Source organism: Mustelus asterias, chromosome 3 (genome assembly GCF_964213995.1).
Source record: "Mustelus asterias chromosome 3, sMusAst1.hap1.1, whole genome shotgun sequence".
In the NCBI taxonomy this organism is placed as follows: Eukaryota; Metazoa; Chordata; class Chondrichthyes; order Carcharhiniformes; family Triakidae; genus Mustelus; species Mustelus asterias.
In genome coordinates this window covers 23,541,461-23,560,453 of record NC_135803.1, presented here as the reverse complement: position 1 = coordinate 23,560,453, position 18,993 = coordinate 23,541,461, and the positions used below count along the sequence as shown (strand labels likewise).

At 42.9% G+C, this 18,993-nt stretch overlaps 1 protein-coding gene across 1 annotated transcript in view; it reads right to left on the bottom strand.

Moving 5' to 3' along the window:
- Positions 1 to 17,642, bottom strand: part of irs1 (insulin receptor substrate 1) — a 56,970-nt gene extending 39,328 nt beyond the window's left edge. The window contains exons 1-2 of the mRNA XM_078206179.1: positions 17,549 to 17,642; positions 14,057 to 17,433 (exon numbers count right to left, since the gene is read on the bottom strand). Coding sequence (XP_078062305.1) covers positions 14,057 to 17,396 — 3,340 coding nt within the window. The 5' untranslated portion in view covers positions 17,397 to 17,433; positions 17,549 to 17,642. The remainder of the gene's footprint in view (positions 1 to 14,056; positions 17,434 to 17,548) is intronic.
- Between the last annotated feature and the right edge of the window lie 1,351 nt (positions 17,643 to 18,993).

The window sequence follows — 18,993 nt, the reverse complement described above, 5'->3', positions numbered from 1 at the left end:
TCTTGGGGACAGTTTCTAATATGAAGACGACTAGACTTCCTTTGGGGAGCCCCAAAGAACACTTCTGCTTCTCCTGGCCCCACAACAGAACATTTTTAACTTGACTGAAGAATCGCTTCTGTCTTCATTCAGAACAGCTGCAGATCTAATTCTTCTTAGCAGGAAAGCCCAAGCAACCCGAGTGGCTTCCCTGCTCAGGTCCTGAGTCTTAATAGCATAATAGATTTTCACAAATCAAGTCTCCCATCTGCTTTAAGATTGCAAGTTAATATCTGAAATGGTTGGGATCTCTGATGGTAATTAACCACCTTGTTTTTAACTGCCCACTTGCCTCATTCCCACCAGGCGGATATGGTTACAACTGATCTCAGAGTGGGTGACTGCAAGCTGCCACATAAAAGCAAGAATGCCAGACCATTAGAAAATATAAGCGAATATGACAGTGAATCATCATAGCAGCTGGGCAACATAGCCACGCAAGGAAGTGGGCAGCGAGTGAGCAATATCTGCTAATTTCACTCCACTTTTAAAGTGTAGAAATGCCACCTAAATATTACCCACTGCCTTACTTTTTTATTCTCAGTCATTATTAACATTTCAACAAGCACTTAAACAGTTGTTCCGATGCTATTCAACATTTCCACAGCTGGGCGAGTTTATTAAAAATTGTTGTCATTTTAGTTGAGTGACTCTCCTGTTTCATCTCTTTTACCACAGTGCAGATAATCCTTGCGTGAGCATCTCACCTGGGTCTGGATATTCATATAACATGCAATCACTGAAATGAAAAAGAAATGTATAGGAACAGAGACTACCAATATATATTTTTTTTAAATCAGATACCACACGAGAGTCTACAAATACAGCTGTCCAGCAGCAGTGCAAGCAAATTAATTTGTACTTCACATATAATTGAGGAAAGCGTTTTTTAAAAATCCTTAATACATTCAGCAAGGTGAATGTGAAGGGATTAAAATAGTTACGATTTTCCTTGTGCACTTAGCTTTTTGTTTCAATTTTGCATTACAATTTTCTCTCTAAAATTACTGCCATTTCATAATCCTAATTAGAAAAATAGGAATCTGATCCAATATGCAAGAAACAGCTACCACCATGTCGGCTGTCAAACAAAGAAAATGATGCATCAGCAAGTGTGGGAATAAACTTGGATCAGAATAAAGCAGACTTTCATCAGTATTACAAAATATATATCTGAGTAATATAAAAATATACTGTGGCCTACAAAAATGTAGTTAGCCGATAACTGCATACTGCTCGAAATATCATTTTCATCCAAATTAGTTTTGATTTGTATAAATACTAGTGTCATGGATACAATAAATGTTTAAAAGTGACATTAATTTAAAATATTAAAAATATATCTGAGACTCCTAAAGGACCTGTCATTTGCTGATGGAGCAATTCATTTTACAAATAATTCTAATGTTATGGGTCACTTACATAATGTTACAATCAACAAAATTTAGTGCCAACTGATACCAATGAAAATAAATTTATCATCTTGAAAACAACTTCACTGATTTGCTAATAAGATTTCAAGGTATAAAACCCACTCATGCACTTGCCTCGGTACAGTTACTGTGAATTTAAAAGTAAACATCCTTTAACAGAACTTCAAATAAACACCTACACAAAATAAATGTCAACACTGATCTATGTGTATGACTGGTTAATGGACCAGTAATTCTATTGTAGAACTAAACATACACTCTGCCAGTCAACATAGTTGGATAATTTCTGATGCAGAAATTCTCAAAGACCTTGTAAGTTTAGATGCTTGCTTAAATCTCTCTCTCTGGTATTGCAGTGTTTGCCATTCTTATGGCTGAGCATCATGCAACACTACATTTCATTTAGCACCTTTACAAGAATGTCCATAAGTATTGCACATGCAGTACCAAAAAAGGATAATGAACCAAAGTAGAGGGCATTAGAAGGAGCGACTAAAAAGCTTCCTTAAATAAATAGGTTTTACTGAGGATCATAAGGGGAAAAGGCAGCTGCAAAAGCAGAGGGCAAAGGAAGCAATTTCCAGAGCTGGGGTTCAGTGGATGAAGGCATTCTTACTGCCAATGGCAGAGCGAAGGCAGAACAGGATGTAGAGGAAGCCAACTCCAGAGGTGTGGATGCCCGGGAGAGATTACAAAGCTGGAGAATCTGCAGAGAAAGGGAGCAACAAAGTCACGAGGCAATTTAAACACGCAAATGTAGATCAGCACAGACATGGGTCAGCAGGCCTTGGTGCAGGATAGGATACAGGTAACAGAGTTTTAGATTTGATTAAACTTACATAGGGTAGAGAATGGGACGTCATCCGGGGGCATTTTAACAGTCTGGTCTAGAGGTGACAAAGACATGGATAATGGTTTCACTAAAACATGAGCAGAGTCAGCTTTCCAACATCATTGGGTGATGTGACAGAGGTCAAATAGCTAGGATGTAGGGTTAGAAACTTAGCTCCAGTAAATAAGACACTAAGGCTGCAAATTGTCCAAGACATCCTGAGATAATGGTTGAGAGGGGGGTTAATGAAATCCGTGTCAAGCATAATGATGCCATGATGAATAGCTAATAGTAATGGCTTTTATCTTTCAGATATTTAATGAGAACACATTGTGGTTCATCCAAACTGCACGTTAAACAAGTAGTGTTAACTACAGAGCTAATGCAGGGGTCAAGAAAAGCTGAGGGAGAGGTTGAGCTGAGTGTCGTCTGTGTAAATGTGAAAACTGATCTCATATTTGTGGATGATGTTACCAAAGGTCAGCGTGAATATTAGGATGGGGTGTAGATGCAGAAAGGAGAGATCCCTGACATACTCCAAACTTAGCAATCTGGGTTTAGGAACAAATGTCATTGCTGGAGTCGTACTAACCAAAATCACATAGGAACAAGTGGAATGAAACCAAAGTAATCCTACTGAGTTGGACAACAGAGGGGTACTGGAAGATAAGAGTGTGGTCAACTAAGTCAAAGGCTGTAGAGAGGATAAGGCAGGATAATAAACCATGGTTACAATCACAGAGGGTTAATTTGCAATTTGATTAGGGCTGTTTCAGTGTTACGACTGAGGCAGAAAGCTGCCAGGAAAGATTCAAACAGGGAGTTGCAGAAAAGTTGACATAGAATTGGGAGGTGACCGGGGTGGATAGAAAAGAGCTGCTGCAAGGATAGATGAGTCAAGGGTGTTTTCTCTTAGGATGACTGCAGCAGCTCTGAGAAAGGGCTAGACTGCACTTGAAGAGTCAAAAACATTCACAATATCAGTAAGCATAGGGGTCAGAAAGAGATGCTGGGTGGCCAACAGTTCAATGGAAATGAGTCAAGGGTGTAAGGAGGAGGTGTCATGAATGAGATAAGCTTGGAGAGGACAGGAAAGAGTCTGGGCAGAGGATTTATCTTAACCAGTGGGAAAGAGCAGAAATCAATAAAGGTATGTAATGGATGGCCTTAATTTTAATAACAAGTACCTCCAAGTTGTTGGCAGAGACGATGGAAGAATGGGGAAAAATATTTGGGAAGAAGAATGATGGTGGAACAAAGAAACAGAGGTCATCTTTGCTCTAGAGAAAGATCTTGGAGTAGACAGGAGCTAACAGTGAAGAGTGAGGACAACACACGCTTGATGTGACACAGCAAAATCTGATGATAATGAAATTAGCTGTGTGCCTGATGCTCCCAAGTCTGCGCCCTTTGGACTGGAGGAACTGAAGATGTGAACCATACAAGCAGAATGGTTGTGATGGGAGACAGCAGTTTATTATAAGTTTAGTTTATTAACGTCACAATAAAGCTTACATTAACACTGCAATGAAGTTACTATGAAAATCCCCTAGTCGCCCACACTCCGGCACCTGTTCGGGTACACGAAGGGAGAATTTAGCATGACTAATGCACCTAACCAGCACATCTTTCGGAGTGAGGGAGGAGACCGGAGCACCCGGAGGAAACCCACGCAGACGGGGAGAACGTGCAGGCTCCACACAGACAGTGACTCGAGCCAGGAATTGAATTCTGGTCCCTGGTGCTGTGAGGCAGCAGTGCTAACCACTGTGCCACCGCAAAGGGTCTGCAAAGGATAAAAGCATCAAACATGAAGATGAAGTAATTAAGCCAATCCAAGTATCACAGCAAATGGAAAGGCCAAACTCCAGTTGGCTGAGTGGTTTGGAAAGAAAATTGAAATACTTGCATTTATATAGCACCTTTGATAACCATAGGATATCTCAAAAACACTTTAAAGCCAAAGAAGTGCAGGCAATGTTGTAACATAGGAAATAAAGCAGTCAATTTGTGCACAGTATGCTCGCACAAACAGCATTGTGATAATGACCCAATAGCTTGTTCTGTAGTATTTGGGGAATAAATATCAACTAGGGCACTGGAAATAACTCCGCTGCTCTTGTTCGAATAGTGCACAAAACTGTTAAGATTTTTGTGTTCAAGACCTGAAGTGGAACTTGAACTCACAATCTTCTGACTCGTAGGTGGCAGCCTAATCATCGAGTTATGGATGTTTTATTTATGGCTGGTGGCAGCAAATTTGAAAGAGGGTGATCAGCACTTGAGGAGACTGAACCATTTACAATGTTAGTAAGCTTGGGAGCCAGAATGAAATGTTGGGTGTTAAGTAGGTTTAGAGAGAATAGGGCTGAGGGAGTAACTGATAGGTTTGATGGATGAAATAACCTTGGAGATAATAAGGAGGAGCCTGGGTAGGGAGCCTACTTTTTGATTGCCGTATTTCCTATATCACAACAGTGCTTACACTTCATTGGCTGTAAAGTGCTTTGACTTAGGAAAAGTCTCCCCATGCCCCTTCAAAGACAATGGCAGAAAAAATTGGAAGGGGAGTGTAGTGGTGGTGGATACAATAAAATGATCAGAGGTGGCTCTGGCATTGATCTAAACCATAGGAGGTGCAAGGCTGAGGGGGTTGGTCATGAATTAAATGAATTTATGAGGCAGGAGAGAAGTTTAGACAGGACACAAGGATACTGAATTCAGAAGAAGGGAGCAGGGGGAGATGTGATGACAATTGAAATCACTGAGAATGGCGAATTGCTCACTGTAGAGGCTGTAGAACAAATAGAAACATCACAACATAATGAGTACGGGGCAATTATTGATGCCTGAAACAATTTACTTATTATTTAGAGTCTATAGGGAAACAAAGCTAGCTCATTACCATTTTAATAAGCTACTATTTTAGTTCCAAATTTTTAAAACTGTGAATACACTTTGCTTTAAAAACTCCACGGGCGGAATGTTTTGGCTGTTCATGCCGACGGATCTTCTGGTCCCGCCAATTACGCACCCCGCTGCGGGCTTCCCAGCAGCGTGGAGTGTAGTCAATGAGAAAATTTCATTGACAGCAACGGAATCAGAAAATCCCACTTTAGCACCATAACAGAATCTAACAAAAAGTTGACACATGGTCCTCCTGTCCCCTGCATCTGAAATACAAGCAAGCTTTATTCCAATTACTCTGCTATTCCATTAAATTGCACATCTAGAATTCGGTTGACAGGATAAGGCAGTGAATCACAGTATTTTCTGCCAGTAGGTCCACCTTGCAAAAATGGAGCCCAATGTTCTTAAAGGGACAACTGAAGTAGACTATGAAGCCCCTCAAGCTTGCCCTGCCATTCAACGAGATCAAGGCTGATCTATATCCTAACTTCATCTCCTTAGTTCCATATTCTTTTTGATAACCCAAGGGAAAAAAGCTATCTCAGATCTAAAAATTAACCTAACTAGCATTTAACACATTTTATAGGAGAGAGTTCCACAATTCTATCTTTTGCACAAAGAAGTATTTCCTAACTTTTCTCCAGGCTCCAATTTTACATAAAAACATGCATAGAAAATAAAGCAGGAGTAGGCCAGTCAGCCCTTTGAGCCTGCTCCACTATTCATTATCATAGCTAATCATCAAATTCAATACCTTGACCCCCCCCCCCCCTATCCCTTGATCCCCGTAGCCAAGAGCTTTATCTAATTTCTTCTCGAAATCGCACAACATTTTGGTCTCAACTACTTTCTGTACTAGTGAACTCCACAGGTTCATCACTCTCTGGATGAAGAAATTTCTCCTCACCTAAGTCCTGTATTCTGCTTTTAGGACCTCATTCCTTTTTATTTTTAAAACCTATGTTGTTTGTACCAATGTGTACCACAATAGCTGGCTGTTTGCTCTCCCCCTTCAGAATATCCTGCAACCACTCTAAGACATCCTTGACCCTAGCACCAGGGAGGCAACATAGCATCCTGGAATCTCTCTTGTCCAAAGGTACCTCCAGCAACAAAAAAAAAGTTTCCCACACTCTACCCTTTCAGTTCATTTCAAATTTCTAAAACCAGCAAATCGAATCACCCATTAACCTTCTAGATTCTGGAATTAAGAATGTAAACATTGGACAACAGCACACTGACCTTACTCTCCTGGATAAAGTTGTAATGCCTAAAATGGAGCCAGAAGTGCATTATTGCAGAATTTCTTTAACTACCTCATTCTTTCATTACAACAGTCAATCAACAGTGGCTGATTTTGGATCAAAAACAGGTGTAAGAGCTCTCAAGATTTATAGCACTGAAAACTCTTCATGCTTCACACAATCAAGGAGCAGTACATATTTATTCTTCACAATATTAATTTGGACACATGATACATACATGGAAACAACATCAGTGACAGAAATACAGACATCTTTTGAGAAGTACTCAGACTCTCAATTTCCTTCTTTTTAATTAAATGAAAATCTTAAAAAACTATAAACATTGAGCTGCTTGAATAGCAGGAATGTAACGTTAATGCTTCCTCGTAAACAGAATAATTTACTGTGCCCTGGTCACACTGTGCAGCCCAATTTCTAGTGAAGAATCTATAAACATTTAGAATTACTCCTCCCGCTGTCTTGTGAGCTCCACTTGGTGGTCAAAGTAGATGCAATATGGAACATTCCAGTGGCCCCTCACCTCTTGGCTGGGCAAACAATTGGTATCCAATCAGATCAGGATGGCCAGGCAGCCAGTGTTATGCTGGCTACTGAAGGGTACTCCACAGGGACCCTACCTCAAAGACATGTGCAAAACCTGCTTTAAAAGACACAATAACATTCCTCTCCACCAGTTCAGACCCTGAGGCTTGTAGCAGCAAACAATCATTCAGTCTCTTCTCCCCAGACACATTCCTGATCCAGTTCAAAGGCTCCATGAGTCACTTCCCCCATCACACAACTAAGCACCTGCTTCAAGAAAAAGACCTTCCTGCAGAGACATGCTTGCTGTCAAGATTTTGATGTTGCAAAAATGTTTGAAACCAACTGCAAAAATAGTTCCATCATTAGCAAACTTCTCTCTTACATCATTCTCAGTTGTATACTTCTTCTTGACAATCTACCCACTACTCCTCAAGTCTTCTGTGGTCAAACTGCTTGAAAGTTTTGAGACAAAAAAAAATGATGAGATATACCTACAAACACACAAATTAGGATCAGGACTAGATATTAATGAAAACAGCTGTTCCTTTTTGAATGAGGCACAGGATACAGTCTTACAAAATAAAAAAAGTGGTTGTAACTTGACAGGTCTACACAAGGGAAGTGTATTTGACAACAAGTATTTATTTGCTTGCACATCTCAGTTTGAAAGGTCATTCATTTTCCTTTATCTCTCTTCAAAAACTACACAATTTGCCTGCACCCCTCAAACAATATGATGCTCTTGATAAGTTGTCATGCAGTGTATAACTTCATTTCATTGTCAAAGATACTTTAAAAAATGCTTAAGATTTTGTTTTTTGGGTTCTTAACTCAGAGTTTTATTGAAAATTTCTTGAAGACCAAGGTTTCCTCGTCATAATTTAAAAAATAGCAGTCAGGAGCTCTGAGAACAAGTTTCAAAATTTTCAGAAACCTACTGTACATTACAGCCATCGTCTAGTCCCTTTGGAGTGGGACTCCTTAATGGAGTGGCTTCCTTACTGTAATTCATCTTTGAATATTCCTTTCTTTTCCATCTGACTCCATTCTCTGAAGTGTACCTTATTCTTCCTCTACCACCCAGCTATATGCATATATATTCAAGTGCCCAACTGATTTAGAAGCTTTTTATCCACTTATAGAACTTACACAAGTATATATTTGTTCATAAAATATTTATTCGTTTTAAAGACAATTAAAGCAAGGACCTAAATGGAAAACAGAAGTAAATATCTGAATCCCTTGTGAAAGAGCATCTGGAAGTAGATTCATCCCCCTCCTCTGACAAAAATGTCTAATTAATCCCTGACCCCCATAATGTTCATTTATTGTGGAACAAAGAAAAATAGGCAGATGTAACACAGCTGGAAACATTTTTCTACCAAAAGAAATACCAGCTAAAGACTCACTTCACTGTTTTGAGAGCAAAATATATCTTAAAATTTCTCTGACAGCTGTATTTCACACCCTTCATACTTTTCTTCAAAAGTCGTCAGATGTACTTAGGATTTCCCCATCCGTTTTACTTCACAACTTCCCACAGACTTTATGGTTTTACTATTAATGTAATGACCTGACTACTGCTGGAACCTCTACTTAAACTATTTAGGTCAAGCTCTACACCATTTTTGGATAAAACAGCAGGCCAAGTGTTACGATGGATACAGGACTAGAGAGAAAGCACTATAGCAACAATGAGAAAATTAATTTTGAAAGTAGATATGTACAGTAATGACTGCGGATTATACATCAGTTACTAACACCCCACAAATAATCCAATTATCTTAAGTCTGGAGAAGTTTAAAATCATTGGAAGGTTAGGTATTTATGCTTGCACTGAGATTTCAGCAACAAAATGTTATATTCAAACATAATCGCATTTACTAAAAAACAATTTAATCCATGTTTTGAAATTGGGTAAGTGATGGGGGGGTTTGGTACACTGGAGAGGAGAAAAAGTTAGAAAGATAAAAAGAGGCAACTATTGTAAAGATACTATGCAATCACACAAAGAGTACTCCTGTTACATGCAGTAACCACTCCTTAAATTCAACCCCCTCCTTCGAATTAAAGTCATGTCCTCAAAGAATTCAGATAATTTCAGGAATGCAGATTTGCCTATCAAATAGCACTTGGGTTTTGCTAGGATAAAATGCCCAAACAGCATTAATAGTGAGCAGAAAAAGTGTAGCCAGGAGGTTTTTCTCTTCTGAAAACATTTTGTTGACAAAACAAAATTACATCCTCCATGAAGATGCAAGATGAAGATCTGACTATATTGATGTTAGCAATCTTGCATTAACAAACAAGCATACACGTGTACAAATGTATACAAGGTTCCTTTAGTCGCAAAATGGCAACATCTGCTACATTCACATTTATTTAAGGACTACAATTCCTCCAGAATTTTTCTATGAAGCGAATCCACATCATAAAGGGAATCACTGACCACTAATGCAATGAATATTCATGAAAGAAGTTTGTTGGACTGTTATAGTGTATACCAGTATATAAAACATATTGATTCTCATAAATACAAATCCAGTGAACAAAACAGATGTCCTTTAAACAAATCATTTTCAGGGCAAAATTAAAAAGGAAGGTGTAAATGGGGATTATTTCCTTGCAAATTTTCAAACAATAATTCCTATTACCTTCAATCTCCTTCTGATTTTAAACAAGGTATCAGAGTTATAGGATGGTATAATTGCTTCAGGACTGAAGCCTTGCTCTACAATTATAATTACAGGCACTTCTCTGAGACGATGGCCAAATTCCCAGAATATTTAAAAATATGCAAAATTCTTACCACTGAGATATTGGTTGCTTTTGCCCAAAATGATCAGTTATGTAGGTTTTTTTTATTTGTTTCATCTGCAGACAATCCTTATATCAACAGCATAATTTATGCAATACATGTGGTCTTTTTAACTTAGAACACTCACTGAAAACAAATGGGACCATAATCACACACCTGATCTTGAAGAAAACTATATAGTTTATACTCAGCTATAATTATTTAACTCCTCGCTATACAGATCTGGTTCTATTGCTTCAGACCCAGTTTGGAAACTTCTGCAGAATGCTTCGACACACATGATTTCCCTGTCCGGAAATGATATATGATCTTAATTAAAGCTTACATCTATTTAAAACATCTTCCATTATTTTCCCCATTCTAAAGCTCATTTAAGCTTTCGTTTATTCTGTACATCTTCAAAATTCTAAGAGTGAAATACCTTTCATGCAAGGTTAAACAATAAGGCCATCAAAAAACAAACACAATCAGTGTCTTTCTCTGATGCAACTCAATCTACAGTTTGCATATTGTACTGACTTCTTCACATGCATTCTTACCAGTCACCCCAGGTCACTGTTTAATGTACAAGTCACATGTACGTTTCTTCGCTCACCAACCCCTCAACAATATTTTTAGTTCATACCTACCTGTGGAAATGACAATTACGGGGCATCACAATTATATCTTGGATCTATTATTTGCCAGTAGACAGTAGCAGTTTGAGTGCATAATTTCTGCAGCACCACCAGAGAAAATCCAGTATTTGCAGACAAAAAAAATGGAGCAAATGACTGGATGACATTAACCATCCACATATGGCAGCCCCTTTCCAACTTGACATGCACGTGTTGGGGATTAACTTGATCAGAAAAGTAGTAATATTTATATTAGAGCATTTTCTGCCTGTTACCTTTCAGGAGAAACATTTATATTAAAAGATTTAAGTGTAGCAAAGGATTGGATATTTGTGGATTTGTTCCTTCTTACCATATCCCCTATTCAGATTCCCACACACACACACCCCATTGTAATTCCCTGGTACGAGGCCTTTATTTAATGCACAAGTTGGTTCACTCTTTCTCCTCAGCACCTCCGCATACTAGCTGTATCATGCTGTGCTGAAAAATTCACTTGTGTTTCCTTCTTCACAAATAACAATCTTCCTCATTAAATGTAGGCTATGTTCCACAAACATCAATATCTGTACTCTTTAGATTCCAAAAATATCCTTTGAAATCTCTCCAAAAGATGTGATTTACTCTACAAGAACTTCAACTGTGCCCCGAATCATGTTTTCAATGATACATTCTCAAAGCCTATGCTCTCCTTGATTTGTTGCATGTGAGAAATGCATAGATTTGGGAAACATCTCAATTCACATTTGCTGAACAAACAGGCGACTTATTTTGCTACAGTAATGTTGCTTCAGTTGTCAAAAAGGTTAGGTGACGTGTGTTTGTGGTGAAATAACAGTCTGCCAAACCATGAAGGCAGCTCAGTGGCTCCATGAATTTCTCCAAAATATTTAATAAATATTGCAGACATTTCACTACTTTTATAAGTATGATACAAGGAAATCTACAAGGCTCCACTGTGTTCCTGCCAAGTCACAGTGAGTGACGATTGGAACTACCAGTCTTGCTTTCTAATTATCAAAATCTTTTATAACTCCTTATAAACTCCATAGTTCTGATCATGTAGCTGAATTGATAAGTCAAGGACATTGGTCCTTAACATGACGCTGTTCCCCTTTCACGCCGGGGTGCCAAAATAGCAACTCTCATTGGAATTGACCGATTCTAAACCAACTCTGGCTGAGGACTAAAAATTCCATTAACAGACCAGACTGGAAAATGCATATTCTCAATTGCAAAACAATTCCTTCAACCAAAGCAACCAATTCCGGAAGCTCAAGTTTCTCCAGCTCAATTCAGAAGGCAGAGTTTGTACAAAAAATTCAAATCTTGGATCTTGGGAGAAATGTATCCCACAGAATTGTTATTTGGAAAATTGCTTTACTTTCCACACAAGAATTAGATGGAGCCTAACTTGCGAACAAGACTAGGGAGAATCCCAAGATATTTTATAAATATATTAGAAGGGAAGAGGTTAACCAGGGAAAGACCAGGGTCCATTAGAGACCAAGGGGGCAGTGTGTGTGTGTGAAGCCGCAGGACATTGGAAGGGTGTTAAATGAATCCATCTCATCAGTCTTCACTCAGGAAAAGGAAAACATAGGCGCAGGATTCAGGAAAAGAGACTGTGAGGACCTTAAGCAGTTTGACATAGGATGAGAATGTTGGGGGGGAAATGATAGATAAGTTTGCAGATGACACCAAGATTGGTAGGGTGGTTAATAGTAAAGCAAGTCGTAGGTTACAGGAGGTCTAAATGGGAAGAGCAGTGGCAGATGGTGTTTAACCCTAATAGTGCAAGGTGGTGCACCTTGGAAGAAGTAACAAGACAAGGGAGTATTTAATGAATGGCAGGACACTTGGAAGCTCAGGGGAACGGATGGACCTTAGGGTACAGGTCCATGAAGCAGGTGAATAGGATAGTTAAGGCAGCTTACGGGACACTTGCTTTCATCAGTCGTGGAACAGAGTATAAGAACAAGGAGGTTATGTTGGGGCTGTGTGCAGTTCTGATCACTTCACTATAGGAAGGATGTGACTACACTAGGGGAGGTACCAGGTTGTTGCCTGCGATGGAGCATTTGAGCTATAGGAGAGACTGGATAGACTTGGATTGTACTTTTTTTTAAGAGCAGAGAAGACTGAGGGGGACATGATTGAGGTGTACAAGCTTGAGGAGCATGGACAGGGTGAATAGGAAGCAGCTGTTCCCCGTGTTTGAGGTGTGAATAATGAGGGGCATAGTTTTAGGGTGAGGGGCAGGAGATTCAGAAGGGATCTGAGGAAAAGCGATTTCACTCAGGAGCGTGGCGAGAATCTGGAATGCGCTGCCTGGGAAGGTAGTCAAGGCCGGAAACCTTTCAACCTTTAAAAAGTATTTGAATGAGCACTTGAAATATCATAACATTCAAGGATATGGGACAAGTGTTGGAAAATGGGATTAGCACGACTTCAATGGTAGTTGTCAGTGTAGCTGCAATGGGCCGAAGGACCTTTTCGGCGCTGTACAACCATGACTCTATAACAGAACACTGAAATTCAATAAATAATCATCAAGATGAGTTTTTTTAAAAATATACTTCACCTTTTCTATATATTACGTAAATACAACCTAATACCCTGTTGTATGGCTGTGAAACATGGACAATGTACAGCTATCAAGAAAGGAAGCTCAACAGCTTTCACCTTCACTGTTTGCAGCACATTCTGGACATCCCACGGTAGGACAAAATCATAAATGTGGCTATCCCCTCAAAAGCAAACCTCCCAAGTACGTTGGCACTCATTAAGCAAAGACAACTTCACCACCTCAAGCAGTTCGCAAGATTGAAGGTAGCTGCGCAGCCGAAGGATTTTATATACGGTAAGGTAACTGGAGCCAGACGACCAGTAGGACACTCAAAGCTCTGCCTCAAGTGCGACATGAAGGCCCTAAACATTTATTCCCATACTTGGGAGATGCTAGCTGACAAGAGGAATATAGCGACATCACCAGTGGGCCGGCATGCGTCATCATGATGACTTGTGGCTACAGTGGCTTAATATCCGGTGTGAACACCAAAAACAACCCACAGCAGCACCTGATAACCACTTGATGTGGCACTTGTGGCAGGACCAGGCTCATAGGGATCTTCAGCCATGAGCAAAAGTGCACCATATGAAGCTACTACGCCCCAACCCCAATTGAATCTGATTTCTGCATGTCTTACATAGAAGGAAGGATGCCGACAATGATGAAATACAACCTCCGACCAGGCTCGTCCATTCAAGTGAAACTGCGCAAACTTTTCATAGATTGGACAAGAGGTGATCTTACTAAAACTGTAAATAAAGCTTTAAATTTAGGTACTCTATATGGCCATTTGAAAATTCTATATTTTCAAGGATTCTAATTTCATTAATTATTCAATCAAGTTTTCAAATTTTACAAGAAATCACAAGTTTTGGTTAATAAAGCAACTTCAGCAGCTAAAATTCTACTGTAAACATGTGTCCTCACATATAGAATGGGCGAAACATGGAATTCTGAATGCTGGATAAGGAACAAAACATTGTTTGTGAAGCAAAATATTAGCAATTAGCAAAATGACTATTAGCATTTTGATCTGTGTCCTTACCTTCCCTTTCTGTAGGCTTACTGATTTCATCTGGCTTCTGGAAGGTAATGCTTGCATATGAATTCAGATCATCATCACCACCAGAAGTACTTCCATGAGGTTGATGAGCGGTTACATGCTGAGAGGAGGTCCAGTCTTTGTTATTAAAATCGTTTACCAAGTCCAAATCGATATAATTCATACCATTTTCACAATCATTTTTCTGCACTGTGGCATCATTTGGCTGGTCTTTGGCACTTGAAGCCAGAGAATCTCCTGGTTTGTTAAGCCACACATTCTCAAAGGACACTGAACTATGTCGTTTAATGTGATCAACATAAGATAAGGTCATGCCAGTCACATTGGCTGTGGAAGTGAAAGTCTCTGAACTATGTCTTCTTCTTCCTTGAGGATCAACACGGATAACTTTGGCACCTTGGTTCCGATTGGGGACAAGATTAAGCACGGTAAAGGCACTCCTCCCAGGAATCTGGTCCATCATTGGACCAGTCACAACATCAGAAACAGTGCTCAAAGAGCTCTCTTCTGCCCGAGGTAGAACGGAAATGGAAGACGTTATACCTCCACCAACTGTCATTTCCGTATAGTTACTCACTGATGAATCTAGTAAGTCTGGGCAGGTGGTAACTAGCTGCATACTAACATAATCACAGCTCGACTGCCCTCTATCTTTTCTGCAAGTGCTGGATTTGCAGGCAGTTGCAGAGCTGGTGATGTCCACGGTGGGTTTTGATACATAGCCAAACTTGGATTCATCTATTCTTAAATTCATATTCATGTATTCAGACATGGGTGGCCTTTGTTGAACAGGATGAATGCCTCCAACTGAAGAGGACTCAACGAGAGACAATGAACTAGAAGAAAAGGTTTTGTCACTGAATTCAATATTTACATATTCGCCTGGGCTTTTTGGCTCTGGAGGAAGGGGATGCTCTCGTGTTCTGGGCAGCGTACTTGCCTTAGTATTATCAAGTGACAGCCTAGTGGGCCGCACAAGTTTACCTTTCATTGGTACATACAATTCCTTTTTAACGGGGTTAACTGTATGATGCCCGCCATCCTGTCCTCCTAAACTATCGCTGCTTGTGGATGAAGAAGAATCCTCACCATACAAGAGGCGGCCTGAATTTACAGCAATTCTTAAAGGGGACTCATCATTTTTTCTATGTACATGTTTAAAGGAGCGAGGCAATGAGAAATACGAACAAACAGGTTTATGAGGTTCTTCAACTGGATTGAAGAAGCAGTCTGGAGGAGTGCTTGTTGTTGAGCAACTTGCAGGGGACATATTTATATAATCGCTACATGACAATTTCCCATCATTGCTCTCAACAGACAGCTTAGAATTCCCTCCATTAGTCCATATTTTTCCATAGTTCACATTTTCTGGTGAGCAACTGCCACTGGGCGACATCATCATATAACCATCTTTTCGAGAGTGCTGGCGCGGGTTAATAATCTGCTGTGGGGCAGAAACACTTTTAGGGCTCATTGGCATATAGTCATTTTTACTGGGCACAGGGGCTACTCCAGGTGACATGGGCATATAACCATCATCCATTTGGCTGTAACGCCTGCCTTCCCCAATTTGCAGATCCAAACACTCCTCGGGGTACGAATGCGTAGGTACAAAAGCAGAATTTTTACTGGACGACAGACGGTTGCCGGGGTAAGAGGGTGTCATCTCTGTGTATTCCTCAAAGGAGGCAGTGGAAGTTTGAGATGGAGTCTTTTGGTGCATCACTGTGGGTGGCGAAGTACCTGATGAATGAGCCCGCTTCCTGAACCCTTTATCGGAGTCTGCATCTTCAGTTTTAGTTGGGGTCCACCTTTGAGTGCCCCTGTTCTGACAACTGGGAGCCAGGCTCGAGTGTTTGCCCATGTAGATGTAATTATTTAACTCCTGTTCCTCCCTTGCTGGAGGAGTGTGCCCCAAGGAATCTGGAGTGACACTCCTGAAGGAATTCCTGAAATCACACGGGCTGGATCCGTACTCGTCCGAGGAGATGAAGCCCCCGTCGCTGGGGGAGCCGGAGATGGAGGCGCTGGAGCGCCGGGGGAACAGGCTGTCCGAGGTGGACCCGTGGCCGCTGGTGCTGCTGGAGGACAAGCTGACGGGGCTGGTGGCCGACGGCGAGCAGTGTGTGGACGGCATGGGGATGGAGCGGCTGTGATTGAGGGGCGGGTGCAGGCGGCAGCCGCCGCCTCCTCCTCCTCCCCGGTGGCGGTGCGAGTGAGTGCGGCCGGCGCTGGGGCTGACCGGGCTGCCGTCCACCGAGGCGGGCCGGGACATGGTGCCCTCGCCGTCGCTGGAGGCCCGCACCCGGAACGAGCTGCTGCCGTGGTGATGGTGGTGGTGGTGGTGCTTGGCGGCCGGCGAGGTGGCCGTGATGCTCTCGGTGCGGGGCCGGCGGCTCAGGCCCACCTGGCTGGGCGGCGGGTTGTTGAGGTGCCGCCGCGGGGGCACCGAGATGGGGTTGGAGCTGGACGAGGCCGACTGGCTCTTGCTGCGGGGCCGGAACTCCTCGCTCATGGCCTTCATGGCCTCCAGGATGGTCTCGTGCATGTTCTGCGCCACCACCGAGTCGTCGACCTGCATCCAGAACTCGCCGGGCCCGGTGACCGCCGAGCGGCCCACCTCGATGAAGAAGAAGTTCTCCGAGTGCCCGCAGCGCCGGATGTTCATCAGCTGCAGCACCACGGCGGCCGCCTCCGAGTTCAGCTTGACCAGGCTGATGGTCTTGCTGGTCAGGCACAGGCGGTAGATGCCCACCAGGTTCTTGGTGTGCCCCAGGCCCTTGGGCTTCAGCACCACCTGCCACACCTCCTTGAACGCCGGCCCCGGGCTGCCCTCCGGGTAGTTCTCCTCAGCCGGGGCCGGGCTGGCCGAGGCGGTGACCGAGGTGGTGGTGGTGCTGGTGGTGGCTGGCATGCCGTCGCCGCCGCGCTCCGCCCCGGCCCGCTCCTCGGCCACCTTGGCGCGGTTGTGCAGCTCCAGCAGCGCCTGGTACCAGCCCTCCTGCTCGCTCTCGCACTCGGCCGCCACGGCGAAGTACTCGTCGCGGGTGTAGAGGGCCACCAGGTGCTTGTTCTTGGAGTCGGCCCGCTTGTTGATGTTGAAGCAGCTCTCCAGCTGCACCGAGCGCTTGGGAGCGCCCGCCTTGTGCCTCCATTTCTTCTCGTTCTCGTAGTACTCGAGGCGGGCCGGCCCCAGCTCGCTGGCCGCCCGCAGCACGAAGAAGCGCCGGTGCATGCTCTTGGGCTTCCGCAGGTAGCCCACCTTCCGCACGTCCGAGAAGCTGTCGGCGCTCGGCGAGCTGGGCTCAGGCGGACTCGCCATCGTGCCGTGTGTGTGAGGAGACAGAGAGCGGACAACCCTGACAGAAAAAAATTAAATTAAATTACAAAAACAAATTAAAAAAACAACCTCCGAGCGACGGAGAGAAATAATTTTTTTTTAAAAAAACCCCACACACTCGGGGCGACTTTTACCGAGTTCTCCCTATTAATATAAATATATATATATTTGGAAAAACCGCCTGTTAATTTTTCCGCCTCCAATAACCCAGCCACAAGAAGCGCGCAGCCCGATGTGAGTAAAAAAAAACTCTATCTCCCCCCCTCCTCTTCCACGCGCGGCTCGTTCCCGCTCTGCGCTGCACCGCGCGCGCCCTGCCCCTCTTACTCCCTCTCCCCCTCCCCTCACACACACACTCTCACTGTGTGTATGTACGTCCCGCGCGAGCGATCCGGGGCCGCGGGAGGAGTGGGGGGGTGCACGCGGGAGGAGTGGGGGGTGCACGCGGGAGGACTGACTGAGCGCTCTCTCTCTCGCCCCGCATCCCCGGATCGCGCGCACGGACCCCGCCCCCCTCCCGTCCCCTGCCGATCATTGGCCGCCGACTCTCTTGTTTACGTTCTATTTTGGAATGTTGTTGCCTCCTCCTCCTCCTCCCCCCCCCCCCCCCGCTTCTCCCACTCTCCCCCTGGATAAGGTGTCAATCATTCCTCCCCCTTACCCCCACCTCTTCTCCCAGGCTGGGTTCCTCTCCAGACTCTCACTCCACTCCCACTCCCCTTGTCCACTCACTCACTCACTGCCTTGCCTCTCCTTAGATAGCCAAGCGAGTCCCCCCTCCACTGGCTGCGCAACGTAGTAAAGGAGAGATGTCGCCGCCATTCATTACTATTCGCACAGCCCGCACCGTGTCCCCCCCTCCACCGCCCTTTGTATTTTCTTTCTCTGCACATCATAATGCATTTCTTTAACATGCTTCTCCAGTTGTACTTTATTTTTTTCTCTGCACATCATGCATTTCTTTAACATGCATCCCCCCCCCCTCACTTTAATTTTTCTCTGCACATAATGCATTTCTTTAACATGCATTTGCGCCCCCCTGCCCTCCAGTTGTACTTTATTTTTTTCTCTGCGGAATCATAACGCATTTCTTTTAAGATGCCTTCTTCCCTTGCAAGGACATGCCATGTAGCTAAATTTAAGACCATTTACAAAATCTGTCTCAAAATAAACCAAAGTAGTTGGACTCAATTTTTATTTAAAAAATAAGGAACTGCCCAGAATAGATTTGCCTGTGTGTAAAATAAATAGATGGATATAACTTTCAGTGTTTAGAGGGGCGGGGAGGGGGAGATGATGAGAAGCAAAATGTTCCAAATCACCTCGCAAGTTCAGACGATGCAGTCTTGCCTCATTTATTGATATTATTCCCAATAATGTTTCCACGTTGCTATCTCTTGAGAGAGACAAAAAAAAAGCAATGCTGCAAGTTTGTGATGCACAACTGCGGGGTTTAACATTCAAATCCCAACCTCCGCATTTTTCTCTGCATTGCACGTACCCCAGGTGTCATCACGATGTTCTTGAAATTCGCAAAAAAAACAACACGTTACCCCGTACGTATGTTTTTTTGGGGGGA